Source organism: Cebus imitator, unplaced genomic scaffold (assembly GCF_001604975.1).
Source record: "Cebus imitator isolate Cc_AM_T3 unplaced genomic scaffold, Cebus_imitator-1.0 Scaffold464, whole genome shotgun sequence".
Classification (NCBI taxonomy): domain Eukaryota; kingdom Metazoa; phylum Chordata; class Mammalia; order Primates; family Cebidae; genus Cebus; species Cebus imitator.
In genome coordinates this window covers 1,132,428-1,153,336 of record NW_016107779.1, presented here as the reverse complement: position 1 = coordinate 1,153,336, position 20,909 = coordinate 1,132,428, and the positions used below count along the sequence as shown (strand labels likewise).

Genomic DNA, 20,909 nt, shown 5'->3' with positions numbered 1-20,909 from the left:
AAAAAAAAAAAAAAAGAAGTGATACATTCAGATAGAAGGCCACAAATCTGGGTGGAAAACATGATTTTCAGATTATGGGCCATAGAATCCTCTCACAGGGTGGAGAAAACCAGTTCCTGGAATACCTCACTCCTTATCTCTGCCTCAACCAGAGTTGTTCTGTATGTCGTAGCTCTTCTGTGTAACATTTCATTTAAACAAAGGATTCTACAATTAAAAAATTGTCAACCACAATTCATTTAGACTCTCCGGCTTGCTGGATTTTCAACTGAGCACCCGTATCCAAAGAATGCTGACAAATGAATCAGACTCAACTAGTGAAAAGTTTCAAGACGTATGTAGAAGGGCTTCATCCTTGACTCTGTACTACTCAGAATTATAGTTGGTGACCTGAATGACAGGTCACAGGAAGGTAGCAGGGAAACACCCTGGTTTAGAAGGCAGATCCAAGAAGTCCTGGCAATCTTTAACAGTTTTTTAACCCAAACATTAAAGGTTAACAACATCAAGGACAAAGTTTTGCTCTTATGTTTAAAAAAAAAAAATCCCAGAATAAGGGAGGTAATGATCTTTTTTCTGCCTTGAATAAACAACACTGGAGAACTGTAAATAAATAATCCAGGAGAAACGTCTATAAAGAGGAATTTAGCCAAGGAGACATTGAGAATGTCGAAGAGCTTGAAAACCATAATGAGAGTAATTCCTGGCTCATGCCTGCAATCCCTGCACTTTGGGAGGCCAAGGCAGGTAGATCACTTGAGGTCAGGAGTTCAAGACCAGCCTGAGCAACATGGGGAAACCTCGTCTCTACTAAAAATGCAAAAATTAGCTGGGTGTGGTGGTGCACGCCTGTAATTCCAGCTACTCTGGAAGCTGAGGCAGGAGAATCACTTGAACCCAGGAGGCGGAGGTTGCAGTGAGCCAAGATCTTGCCACTGCACTCCAGCCTGGGTGACAGAGTGAGATGATCTCAAAAAAAAAAAAGAAAAGAAAAGAAAGAAAGAAAAGTCTACATTAGAAAGAAATTAGACATATTTTCTGTGACTCAGAGGGCAGAAGAGAATCAATGAGATAAAGTTAACTAGAGGCAGAAATTTTTCTCTTTTCTTCTTTTTATTTTTTGAGACAGGGTCTCACTCTCTGGCCCAGGCTGGAGGGCAGTGGTACAATCATGGCCCACTGGAGCCTCAACCCCATGGGCTCAAGCAGTCCTCCCACCCAGCCTCCTGAGTTGCTGGGACTACATGCGAGCGCCACCACTCCGGCTAATTTTTGTGATTTTTGTAGAGATGAGGTTTCATGATGTTGCCCAGGCTGATCTCAAACCCCTGAGCTGAAGCAATCTGCCAGCCTCGGCTTCCCGAAGCACTGGGGTCACAGGCCTGCACCACTGCGCCTGGCAAGACAGAAGTTTCTTATTAACAAAGCTGAGCAGCTGTGAAACAGACCACACTTTGTGAAGCTGTTCATGCAGCAGTAAGATGACTACGTGGCCGGGACAGTATGGACAATACTCAAACATAGATGGAAGTTAGGCTCTCAAGCCTCCTTCCAACTCTAAGTAGCAAAAACATACTTCTCTGTGTTCCATCAGTTTTTACTTTCTTCCTATCAAACTTTCTGGTTTAAAGACATGCGATCTGGTTAAGTTCCCATCTTCATCTTGGCGTGGTAGGTTTTAATTCTTCCCTTTCCGGCGTCCACATCCTGGCAGTGTGAGGCTTCATATCCTTCTGTTCAGAGATAGAGTCTATTTTCCCACTCCTTGACTATCTGGCTCGGCCACGTGACTTGTTTTGTGCCACGGAAAAGGCTTGAAAAGCGCTTGCACGTTGCAGCTTGCTCTCTTCCTGCCCTTGGAAGCCGTGTACATGTACCTTTATGTGCACCAGTCCACACTGGCCTGCTGGATGATGGAAGCCGATGAGGTGGAAAACTCAGGCACCCTCACAGACAGTCATGCAACTCCCACTGACAGCCCATCAGACGTAAGAGTCAGGTCATTCCATATGGTCCAGCTTCCCAGTGAGCTGTCAGCTCACCACAAAGGCATGAACGAAACAATCAGAAATCAACAAAGCCAGTGTAGACCAAAGGAACTTCCCAACCAACCCATAGAATCATGAACTAAATTAAGAGGCGATTGTTTCAAGCTGCCAAATCTGGGATAGTATGTTATGCAGCAAAAGCTAACTGATAGAGAAGTGATCACTGGCTATCCGCATTCTAACTCTGCTCTAACGGCAAAGGAAGCCTTTCCTTTCAGTTGTGACCATAACACGCTGTGGGCCCTATATTAGACCAAAAGTTCATCCTGTTTGCTCAGAGATAGCCTGGTATATATGAAAACTACTCGTTTTCCAAGTTTCTGGGAATTGAATTGTTTGGTGTTGCTGCATCTTTGGAAGTTGGTCTCCACCACTGGCAGGCTGCCTGCATCCCAAGATTTCATTGCTTGGGAGCTGTCCCAGTGTTTAATGTACTTATTTAAGAAAAAGAGGCCAGGCACGGTGGCTCACGCCTGTAATCCCAGCACTTGAGGAGGCTGAGGCAGGCGGATCGCAAGGTCAAGAGATCAAGACCATCTTGTCCAACATGGTGAAACCCTGTCTCTACTAAAAATAGAAAAATTAGCTGGATGTGGTAGCATGTACCTGTAGTCCCAGCTACTTGAGAGGCTGAGACAGGAGAATTGCGTGAACCCGGGAGGCAGAGGTTGCAGTGAGCCTAGATCACGCCACTGCACTGTAGCCTGAGCAAGAGTGTAAGACTGTCTCAAAAAGAAAAAAAAAAGCACAGCTGGAACTCCTCCTGAATGTATGCAGTCATAAAATATCGTGGCCAAAAGGGCCCTCCAAGATAAGCTAATCCAATACCTTCATTTGACAGGTAAAGAAAGTGAGCCTCGGCCAGGTGCAGTGGCTCACACCTGTAATCCCAGCATTTTGGGAGGCCCAGGTGGGCGGATCATGAGGTCAGGAGTTCGAGACCAGCTTGGCCAATATGGTGAAACCCCGTCTCTAAAAAAAAAAAAAGAAAAGAAAGTGAGCCTCAAGAAGCTAAGCATCTTGTTCAAGACTACAGAGCCAGGAGATTAGAGCCCAGGTCTCCTGACTCCCAGTCCTAGATCCCTTTTCTCCCAAACTGGCTTTTTAAGTTCTGTTTTCTACCTCTGTCCGTCAGTGTGTTTGTGGACAGAGAGCCGACAGGAATCACTGAAGAACATCTTTTGCTGAGTGTTGTCTGTGAACATCCTTAACCAAACGTGATCTGTTCTCACCATCGCTGTCTTCATTTTGTTACCACTGTTGTTACTGTTTCTTCCTTACATTATCAACTTCCCTTTTTCCAGAGATTTTCCTTTTTTTTTGAAATAGAGTTTCACTCTTGTTGCCCAGGCTGGAGTGCAGTGGCACGATCTCGGCTCACTGCAACCTCCACCTCCCAGGTTCAAGAGATTCTTCTGCCTCAGCCTCCTAAGTAGCTGAGATTACAGGCGCCCATCACCACGGCTGTGTATTTTTAGTAGAGATGGGGTTTCACCAAGTTGGCCAGGCTGGTCTCAAACTCCTGACCTCAGGGACCCACCAGCCTTGGCCTCCCAAAGTGCTTGGATGACAGGGGTGAGCCACTGTGCCCCGGACTAGAGATTTTTTTACTTGGCATTTATACATATTGTTTTTGTCATAGGAAAAGAATTTCCTTCCTGTACCATTGAGGTCTATAAAATTATGGAGAAAGTGGATTACCCCAGGAATGAAAACGGAGAAATTGCTGCTATCATCCATCCTAATCTGCAGGTAACATTTATTCTTTCTTTAAAATGTTGAAAATCATAATGCTGTATCTTTGAGTAGAAGTTTACAGTTCATACAGCAGTTGATGTACATTCACTCATTTGATGCTTTCAAAGACACTGAGGGTAGGGAAGATGCTCAGACAGTCACTCAATAAATACTTTTTTTTTTTTTGGAGACAGAATTTCATTCTTGTTTTCCAGGCTGGGATGCAATGACACAATCTCGGCTCACTGCAACCTCCACCTCCTGGATTCAAGCAATTCTCCTGCCTCAGCCTCTCTAGTAGCTGGGATTACAGGCATGTGCCACCATGCCGAGCTAATTTTGTATTTTTAGTAGAGATTACACCTGTAATCCCAGCACTTTGGGAGGCCGAGGCGGACAGATCATGAGGTCAGGAGTTCGAGATCAGCCTGACCAACATGGTGAAACCCCATCTGTACTAAAAATACAAAAATTCAGCAGGTGCGGTGGTGAGCACCTGTAATCCCAGCTACTCAGGAGGCTGAGGAAGGAGAATCGACTGAACCTGGGAGGCGGAGGTTGCAGTGAACCGAGATTGTGCCATTGCACTCCAGCCTGGGTGACAAAGTGAGACTCCATTTCAAAAAAAAAAAAAGGAAGAAGAAGAAGCCTTAGGCAGTGTTTTAAAGGAAAGGGAAAGACTGGGGGAGAGAAAGGAAGAAATCACCACTGGTGACAAAAATACCAAGTACAAGAAACAGAGGCCAAGGTGCTGATGTCATGACAGGCTAAAATGGGATTCTTCAAGTTTTAGGATACTCTTGAGAAGTACAGAAATAATCCTGGGGAGGCTGGGAAGTGAGATGAATGAGATCAGTGGCGAACCAGGTTAGCGGTAGGTCTTGAAAGTGAGGAAGGATAGCTTTGTTTTCATAGACAATAAGGAATGGCTCAGTAATCTGCAGGAGGGATTGATTGGTTAAGTATTCCAACAAATGTTTTTCAATGACAACTAAACTTGTTCTGGGCCCTGAGATTCAAGATAGGGAAGGTTGGCCGAGCGCAGTGACTCACGCTTGTAATCCCAGCACTTTGGGAGGCCAAGGCGGGCAGATCACGAGATCAGGAGTTCGAGACCAGCCTGGCCAACATGGTGAAACCCCGTCTCTACCAAAGATACAAAAAATTGGCTGGGTGTGGTGGCAGGCACCTGTAATCCCAGCTACTCAGGAGGCTGAGGCAGGAGAATCGCTTGAACCCAGGAGGCGGAGGTTGCAGTGAGCCAAGATTGCACCATTGTACTCCAGCCTGGGCAACAGGAAAAAAAGATAGGGAAGTTTCCTCATGGAGCATCCATGCTAATGGGTGAGGAGAACTCACCATGAATAAATAAACAATACATAAACCAAATCATTTCGAACTATAATAAGTGCTATAAAAGAAATAGGCAGACTGATACAGCAGAGGGTAACAAAGGGTTCCAGTTCAATGGAGTGGTCACAAAGTGTCATCTCAGAGATGGTGCCACTGAGGTTGGAACCTAGAAGATGAGAAGCCAGCTGTGCGGAAGGCAAGTGAAAGGCCTCAAGGCTGGGACAAACTTGGAGCACTTGAGGCACAGCAAGAATACCTGTGTCCATGGAGAGCAGGATGAGCGGAGGATGGCAGAGCCTGGAAAACACGCAGTCCGGGACCAGGTTGTGAGTCTAGATTTTGTCCTAAGAGCGATAATTCTTGGTAAGGGATGCTCCTTGGGGACCCCCACGTAGGGGACCCCCTCCCAAAGCCTGGAGTAGCCAAGTAGTGCTTCTCAAACTCAAGCCACATGAGAATGACCTGCGGAGCTTTTTTAAAATGCTGATTCCTGAGTCCCATTCCCAGAGGTTCTGATTTAATTCCTGAGTGTAGACAGGGAATCAGTTGAATTCACCAGGTGGTTTTCATGTAGCACACAGCACGACATCAGAATCTCCGCAGGTGGGGCTAGTCATGTCTGTGCTGAAGACATGCCTTTAGTGATTCTGGGGCAAGTCTCTGCCTGAAAACCACCGGTTCAGAAAAGTGGTTCTCAGCCGAGCCACCCCGTAAATCATCTGGGACTTAAAAACAATAAACACAGAAAACAGTCCACTGTAAATGGGTAGCATGAGAGATTCGAGGAGGGGGTAAAAGACGTATGTATCCGGCCGGGTGTGGTGGTTCACGCCTGTAATCCCAGCATTTTGGGAGGCCGAGGCGGGTGGATCATGAGGTCAGGAGCTCAAGATCATTCTTGCTAACGTGGTGAAACCACATCTCTACTAAAAACACAAAAAATTAGCCAGGCATGGTGGCAGGTGCCTGTAATCCCAACGACTCCGGAGGCTGAGGCAGGAGAATCACTTGAACCTGGGAGGCAGAGGTTGCAGTGAGCCGAGATCGTGCCACTGTGCTCCAGCCTGGGCCACAGAGCGAGACTCCATCTCAAAAAAAAAAAAGAAAGTATGTATCCCGATTGCATGGTTGTAGGTTCTGTGTGTCAAAACTCACAGAACTGTACAGAAAAATGAGTGAATTTAACTGCATGTAAATTTTAAAATAAAATTTAAAAATAAGGATGCCTGGGCCCTACTCTGAGACTCTGATTTGATTTATCTGCCATGGGCCAGCCCCTCTACCTGTACATGTGATCTGGCATCCTGAGTGATTATGATGTGCCACCAGGATGGGAAAAGTCTCTGTGATGTGGCAGTTCTCAGCATTCATGTTGTGCAGGTCAATGTCTGGGGACTCATTCATGTGAAGATTTGGATGTGGCAGGTCTGCTGTGCATAATGAAATCCTGCCTTTCTAAAAGGCTCCTAGGTGATGTGGATGCTACTGGGAAATGTCAGAAATGCAGAGTCTCAGGCCCCCGCCCCCAACCTATAGAACCAGAATCTTCATCTTAGCAAAATCCTAGGCTGGGTGCAGTGGCTCATGCCTGTAATCCCAGCATTTTGGGAGGCTGAGGTGGGTGGATCACCTGAGATCAGGCATTTGAGACCGGCCTGGTAAACATGGTAAAACCCCATTTCTACTACAAATACAAAAACTAGCTGGGTGTGGTGGTGTGCGCCTGTAGTCCCAGCTACTCAGGAGGCTGAGGCAGGAGGATGGCTTGAACCCAGGAGGTGGAGGCTGCAGTGAGCCGAGATCACACTGTACCACTGCACTCCAGCCTGGGCGACAGAGTGAGGTTCCATTTCAAAAAACAAACAAAATCCCCAGATGATTCACAAGCACATCAAAGTTTGAGAAGGACCGTTCCGGGGTTCCTGTGGTGTGACAGCCTTGGTGCTTGAGGTCTCAAAGGTCCAAGTTCCCGGTACGGGACCCTTCAGGTAACTCAGTCGTTACCCCAGCGTAGGAGCACATTTGGAATATGCCCACCCGTCTCAGACTTCCCCCAGCCCAGCACCACCTTCTCCCGCCAATCAGAATAGAACCTCCTTGCATGCAGGTTCAGCACGGCTTATTTTTATGTTTCCCAGCGGAGAATGTCCTGAACACAGAAGATTCTTAATGGCTGTGTCCCAAAGTTTGCTGAACAGACTTTAACTTGAGCTGTCAAGAGGTCGAATGTGTACTTACATAGACGTGCATTTAGTTCTGCCTTTTAATATTGTCAATCCCTTTGGCTACATTCAAGGTAAATCTGGTATTGAAGCAAACTAATTTTAATTTTTTTAGAGACAGAGTCTCACTCTGTCACCCAGGCTGGAATGCAGTGGTGTGAACACAGCTCACTGCAGCCTCGACCTCTGGGGGCTCAAGCAGTCCTCCCACCTCAGCCTCCTGAGTGTCTGGGACTACAGGCATGCAGCACCACACCCAGCTAATCTTTTGTATTTTTTTTAGAGACAGGATCTCTATGTGGCCCAGGCTGCTCTTGAACTCCTGGGCTCAAGCAATTCACCCACCTCAGCCTCCCCAAGTGCTGGGATTACAGACGTGAGCCACTGCACCTGGCTGAAGCAAATGTTAATTACATATGCCAATTGTGAAAATTTAAAGGGGAACTTGTTTTGTTTTGTTTTGTTTTGTTTTGTTTTGTTTTGTTTTGTTTTGTTTTGTTTTTGAGACAGAGTCTCCCTCTGTCACCCAGGCTAGAGTGCAGCGGCACAATCTCAGCTCACTGCAACCTTCGCCTCCTGAGTTCAAGCAATTCTAGTCCTCAGTCTCCCGAGTAGCTGGGATTACAGGCACCTGCCACCATGCCCGGCTAATTTTGTATTTTTAATAGAGACAAGGTTTCACTATCTTGTCCAGGCTGGTCTTGAACTCCTGACCTCGTGATCCAGCCTCCCGAAGTGCTGGGATTACAGGCATGAGCCACCGCACCTGGCAGGAACTCTTGAAACTACTGCCAAAATTCATTCCCCAATTTCAGCGTAGTCAGATCACTTGCCTGAATCTCGATGTCTCTCTCAAGGGTCTCTTTTAAAAGAGTAGAATACTATAATGTGTTAGTTGTCTAGTGTCTGACATAGATTTTTAAAGGAGAAAAGCCAAATCTAATGTATTTATTTTGATTGTTTCGTGAGAGGATCAAGACTGGAAACCACTGCACCCTGGGGATCCCGTGTTCTTAACTCTTGATGGGAAGACGATCCCACTGGGCGGAGACTGTACCGTGCACCCCGTGTTTGTGAATGAGGCCGCATATTACGAAAAGAAAGAAGCCTTTGCAAAGACAACTAAACTCACGCTCCAAGCAGAAAGCATTCGCTGCTCTTTACATTAGAAATGACTTCTAGCTCTCGTCGTGTACACGTGTCTTACACATTCTGCTAGTTTGTAAGCTCCTCAAGAGCAGGGCTGTGCCTTACTCAACTGCACACCTAGCTCCTAGCACAGTGCCTTAGCCGGTAGGCATCCAAGCAAATGTATTAAATTAATTAATATATCTTAAACATACCATATTTTAAGTATGTAGCTTATTCAAAGAAGTGTTTCCTATTTCTGTATAGTTGATTATACATACCACTTTGGTAGTTCAACATTCTCAATAAACAGCCTTGTATTCAGAATATAACATGGAAATAGAGGTGTATGTATAAAGTTACTTGTTTTATGGTGCTTTGCTTTATTGAACTTCACGGTTACTGTATTTTTTTTACGAATGGAAGGTTTGTGGCAACCCTGTGTCTAGAAAGTCTAACAGCATTTTCCCAACAGCATCTGCTCACTTCTCGTCTCTGCTCACTTGTCTCTGTGTCACGCTTTGATCATACTCCAAACTTTTTCTTCCCTTGAGACGCAGTCTAGCTCTATTGCCAGGCTGGAGTGCAGTGGTACGATATTGGCTCACTTCAACATGTTTCCCCGGTTCAAGCTATTCTCTTGCCTCAACCTCCCAAGTAGCTGGGATTATAGGCATGTACCACCACACCCAGCTAATTTTGTATTTTTAGTAGAGACACGGTTTCACCACGTTGGCCACGATGGTCTCGACCTTCTGACCTCATGATCTGCCCACCTCAGCCTCCCACAGTGCTGGGATTACAGGCGTGAGCCACCGTGCCCGGCCTGACCTTTTTATTATTTATTATATCCGCTATGGTCATCTGTGATCGGTGGCCTTTGCTGTTACTATTGTTAAGTGTTTGTGGGCACCATGAATGGTGTCGATATGAGACTGTGAACTTGGTGAATGTTGTGTGTGTTCTAACTGCTCTACTGACCAGCCATTACCTCGTCTCTCTCCCTCTCCTCCAGCCTCTCTATTCCTTGAGACACGATAATTAATAACTCTACAACAGCCTCTATGTGTTCAAGTGAAAGAAGGAGTCATACGTCTAGAAATTAAGCTTAGTGAGGAAGGCCTGTCAAAGCTGAGACAGGCTGAGAGCTAGGCCTCTTGCCCCAGTTAGCCAAGCTGTGAATTCAAAGGAAAAGCTCTTGAAGAAAATTGAAAAGTTCTACTCTAGTGAACACACAAATGATAAGAAAGCAAAACTACCTTATTGCTGATGTGGAGACAGTGTTAGCGATCTGGATAGAAGATCACACCAGCCACAGCACTTCCTGAAGCCAACGCACATTCCAGAGCAAGGCCCTAACTCTCTTCAATTCGGTGAGGGCTGAGAGAGGTGTGGACGCGGCAGGAAGCTGGCAGAGCCTGGTTCATAAGGTTTAAGAAAAGAAGCCGGCTCCGAAACCTGCAAGTGGAAAGTGAGGCAGCGACTTGCTGATGTGGAAGCTGCAGCAGGTTATCCAGAAGCTGTGGCTAAAGTCATTGAGGAGGGCAGCTACACTAGACAACACATTTTCAGTGTAGTTGAAACCGCCTTCTATTGGAAGAAGATGCCATCTAGGACGTTCCTAGCTAGAGAGGAGAAATGAATGCCTGGCTTCAAAGCATCAAAGGACAGGCTGACTCTCTTATTAAGAGCTAATACAGCTGGTAACTTTCAGTTAAAGCCAATGCTCATGAACCATGTCAAAAATCCCAGGACTCTGAAGGTTGATGCTAAATCTGCTCTGCCTGAGCTCTATAAATGCAACAACAAAGCCTCGATGACGGCACATCTGTTTACAGCATGGTTTACCGTATATTTTAAGCCCACTGTCGAGACCTACTGCTTGGGAAAAAAAAAGATTCCTTTCAAAATATTACTGCTCATTGACAATATACCAGGTTACCCAAGAGCTCTGTGGGAGATATGCAGAGATGAGCGTTGTTTTCATGCCTGCTAACAAATATCCATGCTGCAGCCCACGGATCAAGGAGTTGTTCTGACTTTCAAACCTTAACTATTTCAAAAATATACTTCAGGCTGGGGGAGGGGAGAAAAAAAGAAAAGAATGAAAGAAAAATACATTTCATAAGGTTCTAGCTGCCATGGATAGTGATTCCTCTGATGAATCTGGGCTAAGTAAATAGAAAACCTCTGGAAAGGATTCAGCATTCTTGATGCCACTAAGAACATTCAGGACCTGTGGAAGGAGATCAAGGCATCAACATTAACAGGAGTTTAGAAAAAATTCGTTCCAACTCTCATAGATGACTTTGAAGAGTTCAAGACTTCAGTGAAGGAAGTCATGCAGATGTGCCAGCAAGAGAATCAGAAGTGGAGCCTGAAGATGGAACTGAATTGCTGTAATCTCATGATCAAGCTTGAATGAATAGGAATTGCTTCTTATAAATGAGCAAAAAAGGGGTTTCCTGAGATGGAATCTACTCTTGTTGCAGAAGCTGTGAACATTGTTGAAATGACAAACGACTTAGAATGTTACATAAACGTGGTTGAAAAAGCAGTAGCAAGGTTTGAGAAGATTGACTCCTACTTTAAAATGAGTTTGGCTGGCTCATGCCTGTCATCCCAGCACTTTGGGAGGCCAAGGCAGGCAGATCACCTGAGGTCAGGAGTTTGAGACCAGGCTGGCCAACATGGTGAAACCCCACCTCTACTGAAAATACAAAAATATTAGCCAGGTGTGGTGGCACACGCCTGTAGTTCCAGCTACTCAGGAGGCTGAGGCAGGAGGATCATTTGAACCCGGGAGGCAAAAGTTGCAGTGAGCCAAGATTGCACCACTGCACTCCAGCCTGGGCAACAGAGCAAGACTTCGTCTCAAAAAAAAAAAGAGAAAAAGAAATGAGTTCTACTGTGAGTAAAATGCCATCAAACAGCATCCCATGATACAGAGAGCTTTTTCATGAAAGGAAGGGTCAATCAATGCAGCAAACTTCATTGGTGTTTTATTTTAAGAAATTGCCCCGGACACCCCAACCCTCAGTACCCACCATGCTGATCGGGCAGCAGTCATCATCAAGGCAAGGACCTCCACCAGCAAAAAGAATTGCTGAAAGCTCAAATGATTATTAGCTTTTTCAGCAATAAAGTATTTTTAGTGAAGGAATGTACATTTTTTAGACATAATGCTATTACTTAATATACTATAGTGTGAGCACAACTTTTGCATGTACTGGAAAACCAAAAAAATGTGTGTGACTCATCTGTTATAATATTTGTTTTACTGCGGTGATCTGGAGCCAAGGCCGAAATATCTCTGTGGTATCCCTGTAATGTATAAGTGCTAGTAGAAACTAGTTTTGCAGGCTTGCTATTTTTTCAATTTTTATATTTGAGTTAATGGAATATGCTAAATATCCAGTCTATAAACTTCAGTATTCCTTAGAAATCCAGAGGAAACATTTTTGGGGTTTTTGTTTGTTTGTTTTGTTTTGTTTTGAGACAGAGTATTGCTCTGTCACCCAGGCTAGAGTGCAGTGGTGCAATCTCGGCTCACTGCAACCTCCACCTCCCGGGTTCAAGTGATTCCTCTGCCTCAGCTTCCTGAGTACCTGGGACTATAGGCACCGGCCACCATGCCTGGCTCAGTTTTTGTGTGTTTTTTAGTAGAGATGGGGTTTCATCACATCGGGCAGGATGGTCTTGATCTCCTGACCTCGTGATCCGCCCGCCTCAGCTTCCCGAAGTTCTGGGATTACAGGTATGAGCCACAGTGCCCAGCCCAGAGGAGACTTTTAAATGCTGTTTTGTAGATGAAATGAAAGAGAAAGGAGGGCGTCATGGTAAAGATGACATTATGAATATATCAAGGAGCTGAATGGTCCTCTGTCCACAAACAGACAATAACCCACACAGCATTGCTCCTGTGGCTCTCCCACTGGCTCTGCACCAACCTCACAGAGCAGAGAGCCTCCTCCAGACACCCCACATACCCTGAGGAGCTAATGTTTCTTCCCAACATGGAAAATTTGGCAGAGGCATATTCTTCACAGCTGTCACTTCTTGTTTTGAAAGAACGTGCCTGCCCTTATTCCCAGGCAAGGTGTGAGGAGGTCTTCGGGCTCCGGCTGTTGTCAGCAGAGACGGTGAAAGTCAGTAACGGGCCGTGGACGCTCAGAGAAATGTGACTCACAGCTCTGGTTTGCAAATGCAGTCTTTCAAGAAATCCTGCCGTGTCCTAAATGCCCAAATCCCCTGCCTCCCATGATCCTTCTCCGCAAAGGACCTTTGATTGGACGCTGTCCCTCCCTCTCCAGCCCCCGCAGGGCCCTCCCTCTGTCCTCTTAGGCCACAGCAGCCAGTAAAGCGTGCTTTTATTCCACGATCTGTACTCCAAGGAATCCATAATCATAGTTTCAAATGTATTTACTGAAAATACTAACATTATCTGGAATGAATAAATAATAAATATTATATACTTAGACATTCTCAGTCCTAAGTAAACCCCACTAAGCCGATTTTACCCCATATTCAGTGCTCTAGAAAGCACATATCGTTTCTAAATTTTTCAGCATTCTTTCTGTAATTGTACTTTGCTAAAATTGTTTGCATTGGAGTAAACTCTCTTCTTTCCAGACTCTGTAGTAAAAATGTGATTTTTCAGCTTTTATACCTAAGTTTTAGCAAGCTTCCTTCTCCCACTGTGAATGTTCCATTGTGTTTTATTTCTGAGTCCAACTTTTCTAGGTCAGCTTTGTCCAGATGTAAATTTTGGCAAGAATACTCTGTTCTCCCATCAAACTTTAGTTAGTTGTAAAATTTACAAAGTACAATTTGTACTACTATGATTTCAGTCAGTTTTAGGGTTGGTTATTTCTATCAAGTCTAATTAGTTTCCCTTTTACAAGTCTTTAGCGTTTCTAATTAGATGTGAGTTTATTTTTAATCTATAACATATTGCTGTGTGGTTTTAGCCACTCTGAGTTTTGTTTTGTTTTGTTTTTTGTTTTGTTTTGGTTTTGTTTGAGATGGAGTCTTTCTCTGTCCCCCAGGCTGGAGTGCATCTGCGCCATTCTGACCATCTGCATTTGCATGTTCTCTCATTTATAAAATGGGAATGATCATCATAATACTGCCCCTTTCATAGGGTGCCGTGAGGATTAAGTGGGCTAAGACCTGTAAGCACTTAGCTCCATGCCTAGCACAGAGTATGCACCTAATAAATCATTCAAGTTCAAATTCCTGGCACGAAAGGCCGTTCATGACTGCCCTCCCCGCCCCCATGCCTCTCTACACCCATCTCCCTTCGGGCTGCGTCCGCTCCGGGCAGTAACTGCCGTTTACCCCTCCAGGCCTTCAGGTAGACGGACTGCCCCACCTAGAATCCCTCCCACTCTCCTCCATCTCCCACCCAACCTCAGGCTTCGCTCTAGCTAATGATGCCTGTTTCTCCTCTAAAATGCAACTCATCCTCATTCCATAGACGGCGCCCTCCCTGGTCTTCCTCTCCCTGCCTTAGTTGCCACCCAGCCCCTCCCCCACCCCATCTTGAGGGCTTTCGCAGTGTCTTTTTTTTTTTTTTTGAGACAGAGTTTCACTCTTGTTACCCAGGCTGGAGTGCAATGGCGCGATCTCGGCTCACCGCAACCTCCGTCTCCTGGGTTCAGGCAATTCTCCTGCCTCAGCCTCCTGAGTAGCTGGGATTACAGGCGTGCGCCACCATGCCCAGCTAATTTTTTGTAGTTTTAGTAGAGACGAGGTTTCACCATGTTGACCAGGATGGTCTCGATCTCTTGACCTCGTGATCCACCCGCCTCGGCCTCCCAAAGTGCTGGGATTACAGGCTTGAGCCACCGCGCCTGGCCAGCATTCTAGAACTCTTTTTTTTTTTTTTTGAGACGGAGTCTCGCTCTTGTTACCCAGGCTGGAGTGCAATAGCGCGATCTCGGCTCACCGCAACCTCCGTCTCCTGGGTTCAGGCAATTCTCCTGCCTCAGCCTCCTGAGTAGCTGGGATTACAGGCACGCGCCACCACGCGTGGCTAATTTTTGTATTTTTAGTAGAGACGGGGTTTCACCATGTTGACCAGGATGGTCTCGATCTCTTGACCTCCTGATCCACCAATCCCAAAGTGCTGGGATTACAGGCTTGAGCCACCGCGCCTGGCCAGCATTCTAGAACTCTTTTTTTTTTTTTTGAGACGGAGTCTCGCTCTTGTTACCCAGGCTGGAGTGCAATGGCGCGATCTCGGCTCACCGCAACCTCCGTCTCCTGGGTTCAGGCAATTCTCCTGCCTCAGCCTCCTGAGTAGCTGGGATTACAGGCGTGCGCCACCATGCCCAGCTAATTTTTTGTAGTTTTAGTAGAGACGAGGTTTCACCATGCTGACCAGGATGGTCTCGATCTCTTGACCTCGTGATCCACCCGCGTTGGCCTCCCAAAGTGCTGGGATTACAGGCTTGAGATGCCTACTCTTAAACGTGACTCAGGCGGCTGAGCACGGTGGCTCACACCTGTAATTCCCAGCACTTTGGGAGGCTAGGGCAGGAGGATCACCTGAGGTCAGGAGTTTGAGACCAGCCTGGCTAACATGGTGAAACGCTGTTTCTACTAAAAATGCAAAAAATTAGCCAGGCGTGGTGGTGGATGCCTGTAATCCCAGCTACTTGGGAGGCAGAGGCAGGAGAAGGGCTTAAACCTGGAAGGTGGAGGTTGCAGTGAGCCGAGATTGCGCCATTGCACTCCAGCCTGGGCAACAAGAGTGAAACTCGGTCTCAAAAAAAAACAAAATGGTCCAGGCTAGGTTAGACCACTCTTACACAAGCTCACTGACAGTGCCAGACTGGCAGTTACCCAAACTGCAGCCATGATGCTTTATGACATCGGGCAGGGGAAGTGTTTATCTGTCTCTTTGATTAAACTGCAAGAGCTCCAAGAGCGCAGGGATAACGTTTGTCTTATTCTTTGCCGTATCTGCAGCACTTAACGCACAGAAGGAGCTTAACATATTTTGCTGGATAAACGAGAGCTGGTCTGATGAGTGTGAACCTCTCTGGGAGGGCTTCTTCGGAAGAGTGGGTTGTCACTTCCCTCACAAGGGTGACCCCAAGGTAGCCACTAGAGATGACAGAGGTGGGGATGGTGAACCACGCACAGTCAGTGCTCCAACAGGAAGAGCAAATGAAAAGTGGAGCCAGAGAGTCCCCTGGGGGTGAGCAAGGCTGTGAGGCTGGGAGGGAGGCCTGTGCAGGTCATGGGGCTTCCAGGGCAGCAGGAACAGGGAGCATCTGAAAGGCCCGTATTTGCATATCCAACAAAGACAGAGGGAAATAATTGCTTAGGGGGCTCCCAGTGCTTTTTTTTTTTTTTTTTTTTTTTTTTTTTTTTTTTTTTGAGACTCTGTCACCCAGGCTGGAGTGCAGTGGCGTGATCTCAGCTCACTGTAACCTCCACCTCCCAGATTTCAGCGATTCTCCTGCCTCAGCCTCCCGGGTAGCTGGGATTACAGGCACCCACCATTACACCTGGCTAATTTTTGTATTTTTAGTAGAGACAGGGTTTCATCATGTTGGCCAGGCTGGTCTCGAACACGCAACCTCAGGTGATCCACCCATCTCTGCCTCCCAAAGTGCTGGGATTACAGACATAAGCCATCACGTCTGGCCGCTTTTTAAATATCTCTATACTTCCCACACATACTGCCTTCAAGAGGCTTATAATCTACCCGTGGAGACGTTTGTAAGCCTGTTCCTAAAGCAGACACTCCAGAAACCCTCATCTAGAACTTGGCAGACAGCAGCTCCTGAATGCCTCCGGAGCCAGTGACGGAGAGGCTCACTCAGAGGGGACTTCGCCCAGGGCCACCCATCGGGCTTGGTGAGTTCCACAGTGCGAGGCTCCAGGGAGGCCCTGCACACACCGCAAAGTCAAAGTCAGTGGCACAGCCCAGAGGCTTCCATCCCACCAAAGCAAAAGCAGAATTAAAGTTTCCTCCATTCCACCAGGGAAAAGAACAGGAACTTGACTAGTAAACAAAGTCAACCCAAAAACTGAGGTCTGTGGGGGATTCATGCAGTATAATTAAGAGGAGAAAAAAAATACTAGAGCTCCATTAGCTGCAGATAGAGTAAGTGTTTAACAGAAAAAGTTCATTTTTAGAAACTACATCTATTAAGGGAAAGAATAACTTTCACAGTCTTGAAACAGAAGAACGCTCAAGGGCATGGTGAGAGGTCTCCAGGCAGTTTGCTTGCTCTGAGTGAAAGGCAGGACCACACGTGGTGGCTCACACCTGTAATCCCAACACTTTGGGAAGCCGAAGCAGGTGAATCACCTGAGCTCAAGAGTTCGAGACCAGCCTGACCAACATGGTGAAACCACATCTCTACTAAAAATACAAAAATTAGCCGGGTGTGGTGGCAGCTACTCGGGAAGCTGAGGCAGGAGAATTGCTTGAAGCAGGAAGACGGAGGTTGCAGTGAGCTGAGATCATGCCACTACACTCCAGCCTGGGCGACAGAGCAAGACTGTCTCAAAAAAAGAAAACAAAAAAGAAAGAAAGAGAGAAAGACAGAAAAGGAAGGAAGGAGAACAAGAGAGAGAGAAAAGAGAGAAGAAAGAAAGGAAGGAAGGAGGAAAGGAGGAGGGAAAAAGAGAGAATGACGAAAGAAGGGAGGGCGGGAGGGGGGGAGGGAGAGGGGAGGGAGGGAGGGGGGGGGGAGGGAAGGAGGCATCCGAAGCTTAGGAATGTGGGCTCAAATAAATTCATTCACAGGTTTGGTGGTTAGAAGCTGAAGGTGTTTCCAACTTCCGCCTTCCAAGCTATGGAAACGGAAGCGGTGAGGCCACAGGTTTAAGAAGTGTGATGGTTTTGAAATAACAAAATACGATGATTTTAAAAAATAAAACAAAACTGATGAAAGAAATAGGACAGCTGGACAGTAATCAGGGTTGCTATACACATTAAATGAGACACTGTATGGAAAAAGCATGGCACTTGATAAACGCTCATTTCCTTCTCCCTCCTACCGCCGCCTTAAATGGAAGAAATTGTCTCGCTGATATTTGCATCATCTATCATTGCACATACTTCATAGTCCTTTTTTGTTGAACTGGTTCTAAATCTTCACACATATAGGTGAGATACATTTTTAGAGCTGGACTGAATCCCTTCCTTTCTGCAGAACTTTGCTGTTATTGTGATATGGCTGGCTTAGAGTTAGAACTTGAGAAATGCTATTTTGTACAAGACAAAGCTATTTTCCAAAAATAAGTTTTAACGACGGCCCCATTCTCCTCGCAATAACTGCTGACCTTGGCTTCTGTAAAGTTGCTTGCCTTTACTTATCAGTAACTGCCAGAAGTGCTTGCCTTTGCTCATCAGAAAGTGCTGAAAAGTTGCTTGCCCTGCATCCCCTCATCCGGTTCTTGGTCCCAAATCCAGGATGTGGTTTTTCAGCTTAAAACTCCCGGTCCCCCTGAGCTCGGAGCCACAGGTTGGAGAGACTTGAGTCCTCTGTGGTCGCCGGCATAATAAATGACCCTGAAATCTGACATACTTTTGTCTTGGTGCTAACTTTCTACGCTCCATCCAGTACAACATTATTGACAGAGAGGTTGCTGGTACAGCAAGAAAAATGGTAGCTCTTGCTACAGGACTAACTAAACTTCAGAGAAGCTGAATCCTCCAGCCAGGAAAAAGCGTGGTGAACTTTGCATGTCATTCTCTCTGTCTCCTACAAAACAATCACCAAGGTGACCAACAGAGCTTTGTAAATAGCGTAGCATACAATCTCAAAGGCTGTACAGATTAATGAAACGCTTTGGGGAAGTAGTTTTTCACAGTATCAAGAATCATAAAGATGGTCAAACCTATTGATCTTGGCAGCTCGTTCCCAGAAATATACTCTACTCTTTTTCTATCAGTCCACCCAACATATTCCCATGGATGGCACATTTCTAGACTTTGGACTAATGCCTATATAAGGTAGGATGCGAATCACGTGCAGTTCCTGTTTTGCTGCCAGTCAACAAGATACAGCCCAGCGAAGGAAGCTATTCTGGGAATCATCTGAATTAAGTAACGAATTCACCAAATACAGTATTTCACTTATTAATAAAGTGGTTGCAAGCTCCACAGCCTGCCAAGACAAGCACTGAAGACTTGGCACTCAACTTGAGAACTGCCATCCTTACGAAATAACTCAGAGGAATGAAGAGCTGCATATACCTCCGAATTAGGCTGATAGGCAGTAATGACAGTCACAATGTCAGCTCTTTCCTATCCATTATCTCACTGCCTCCTCATGAAAATCCTGTGAGATTTACACCTTCGGTTCTCCAGGTAGAACCATGGGTTTATGTTCACCTGAAATAAGTTGACAGACAACAGGCATGATAGATCAAGCACTCTTACCTTTTTATTTATTTCTTCTAAAAAAAAATGGGATACTTGTGTGGAACAGGCACATTTGTTGCATAGGTATACATGTGCCATGGCAGCTTCCTGCACCTTTTGGCCTGTCCCCTAAGTTCCGTCCCCCAACCTCCCAACCCCCAACAGGCCCTGGTGTGTGTTGTTCCCCTATTTGTCCATATGTTCTCCATGTTCAACTCTCACTTACAATTGAGAACATGTGGGGTGTGGTTTTCTGTTCCTGTGTTAGTTTGCTGAGGATGATGGTTTCCAGCTTCATCCATATCACCACAAAGGACATGACCTCATTCCTTTATATGGCTGCATAATATTCCATGGTGTATATGTACCACATTTTCTTTATCCAGCATATCATTGATGGGCATTTGGGTTGGTTCCATGTCTTTGCTATTGTAAATAGTCCTGCAATAAATATATGTATGCATATGTCTTTATAGTAGAATGATTTATATTCCTTTGGGTGTATACTCAGTAATGGGATTGCTGGGTCAAATGGTATTTCTGGTTCTAGATCCTTAAGGAATCACCACACTGTCTTCCACAATGGTTGAACTAATTTACATTCCCACCAACCGTGTAAAAGTGTACCTATTTTTCCACAGCCTCTCCAGCATCTATTGTTCCATGACTTTTTAATCATCGCCATTCTGACTGGTGTGAGACGGTATCTCATTATAGTTTTGATCTGCATTTCTCTAATGCAAATTAGATGATGTTGAGCTTTTTCTCATATGTTTGTTGGCCACATAAAAATATCTTCTTTTGAGAAGTGTCTGTTCATAACCTTTGCCCACTTTTTGACGGGGTTGTTTTCTTCTTGTAAACATGTTTATGTTACTTGTATATTCTGGATATGAGACATTTGTCAGATGGGTAGATTGCAAAAATTTTCTCCCATTCTGTAGGTTGCCCATTCACTCTGACGGTAGTTTCTTTTGCTGTGCAGGAGCTGATAGGGCACTCTCTGAGGCGTTTCGTGGCCTGAACCACTGACAGCTTGTGGCTGTGAATCTGTGAACACATACTTCAACCCTGAGTCTCCTTTTACTCAAACTGCTTCCAGAGCTGCTGAGTGGTTCAGATGGGCTCCCTGATGCGAACACACTCTGAGATGGAAACAACGTACAAAGGTGACATGTCTTCTGGCTTGGCTCCCTGATGTGAACGCACTCTGAGATGCAAACATGTACAAAGGTGACATGTCTTCTGGCTTGCTGGCTCTGCTCCTGAGCCAGAGCCAATGATAATGCTTCAGGCCCAAAACTGGCCTTCCCTTTACCCACCCTTGTTAGCAACCCTCTAGGGGTCCTAGTCAGTCTGCACATTGGTACACCTAAGGCAAGGATAAAGTGTGGCTGTAACAAGCAAAATAAATATTTATTAGAAATCAGAACACCATTTCTTCAATGGCACAAAAATGTTCTTACTCTTTTTATGATTTCTTTCTTGAACACAGAGTTTGACACACATACACACTAAGAACAAGTCATTAAATTAGAATTTACAAGGATCCAGCACATTCAAGGGGATGGGGTGAGAATTCTGTGTGAGGAACCAAGATCACAGTAAAAAGTATGTAAATCAACGCGGAAGTCAAGTACAGTTTACAGGCCCAGACGCTGGCCCATCCACCCGGGCCCTGCCCAGAGCAAAAGGACACAGGTCACCTTGAGGAAGGCAAGGGACGTCAGTAACACCGGGCTCTCTCACGCAGGAGCCTTCTAGGAGCTGAACGACTTCACAGTACAACCTCCGGCAGCTTCTCCCAAGTCCCCGGGAAGAAGGCTAAGCAGCCTGAATTCCAAACAGATACATCACATAATGTCTAGAATAAGGAAATTTTCCTGAGGAAATGTTTAGCTAACGGGGCATTTGCAGCCAAAGGCACTATCTGAGCCTGGGAGAGCCCATCCCTGGAAAACGCCTTCCCTGAAATTACTGAAATGTCAATCACGGAATTTTTCAGATGTCCTGATGGACCCATGGTTC

At 45.7% G+C, this 20,909-nt stretch overlaps 1 protein-coding gene across 7 annotated transcripts in view; it reads left to right on the top strand.

The window, feature by feature from the left end:
* ASPA (aspartoacylase) overlaps positions 1-18,187 on the top strand; it is a 34,370-nt gene extending 16,183 nt beyond the window's left edge. For 4 of the 7 annotated variants that reach the window (XM_037732695.1, XM_037732696.1, XM_037732694.1 and 1 more), the window contains 2 exons: positions 3,691-3,800; positions 8,332-8,850. In XM_037732695.1, the coding sequence (XP_037588623.1) occupies positions 3,691-3,800; positions 8,332-8,529 (308 nt within the window). In that variant the 3' untranslated portion in view covers positions 8,530-8,850. Of the gene's footprint in view, positions 1-3,690; positions 3,801-8,331; positions 8,851-17,667; positions 17,681-18,100 lie in introns of those variants that run through there. The other 3 variants (XM_017512219.2, XM_037732698.1, XM_037732697.1) reach the window with 3 other exon arrangements.
* Positions 18,188-20,909: the final 2,722 nt, after the last annotated feature.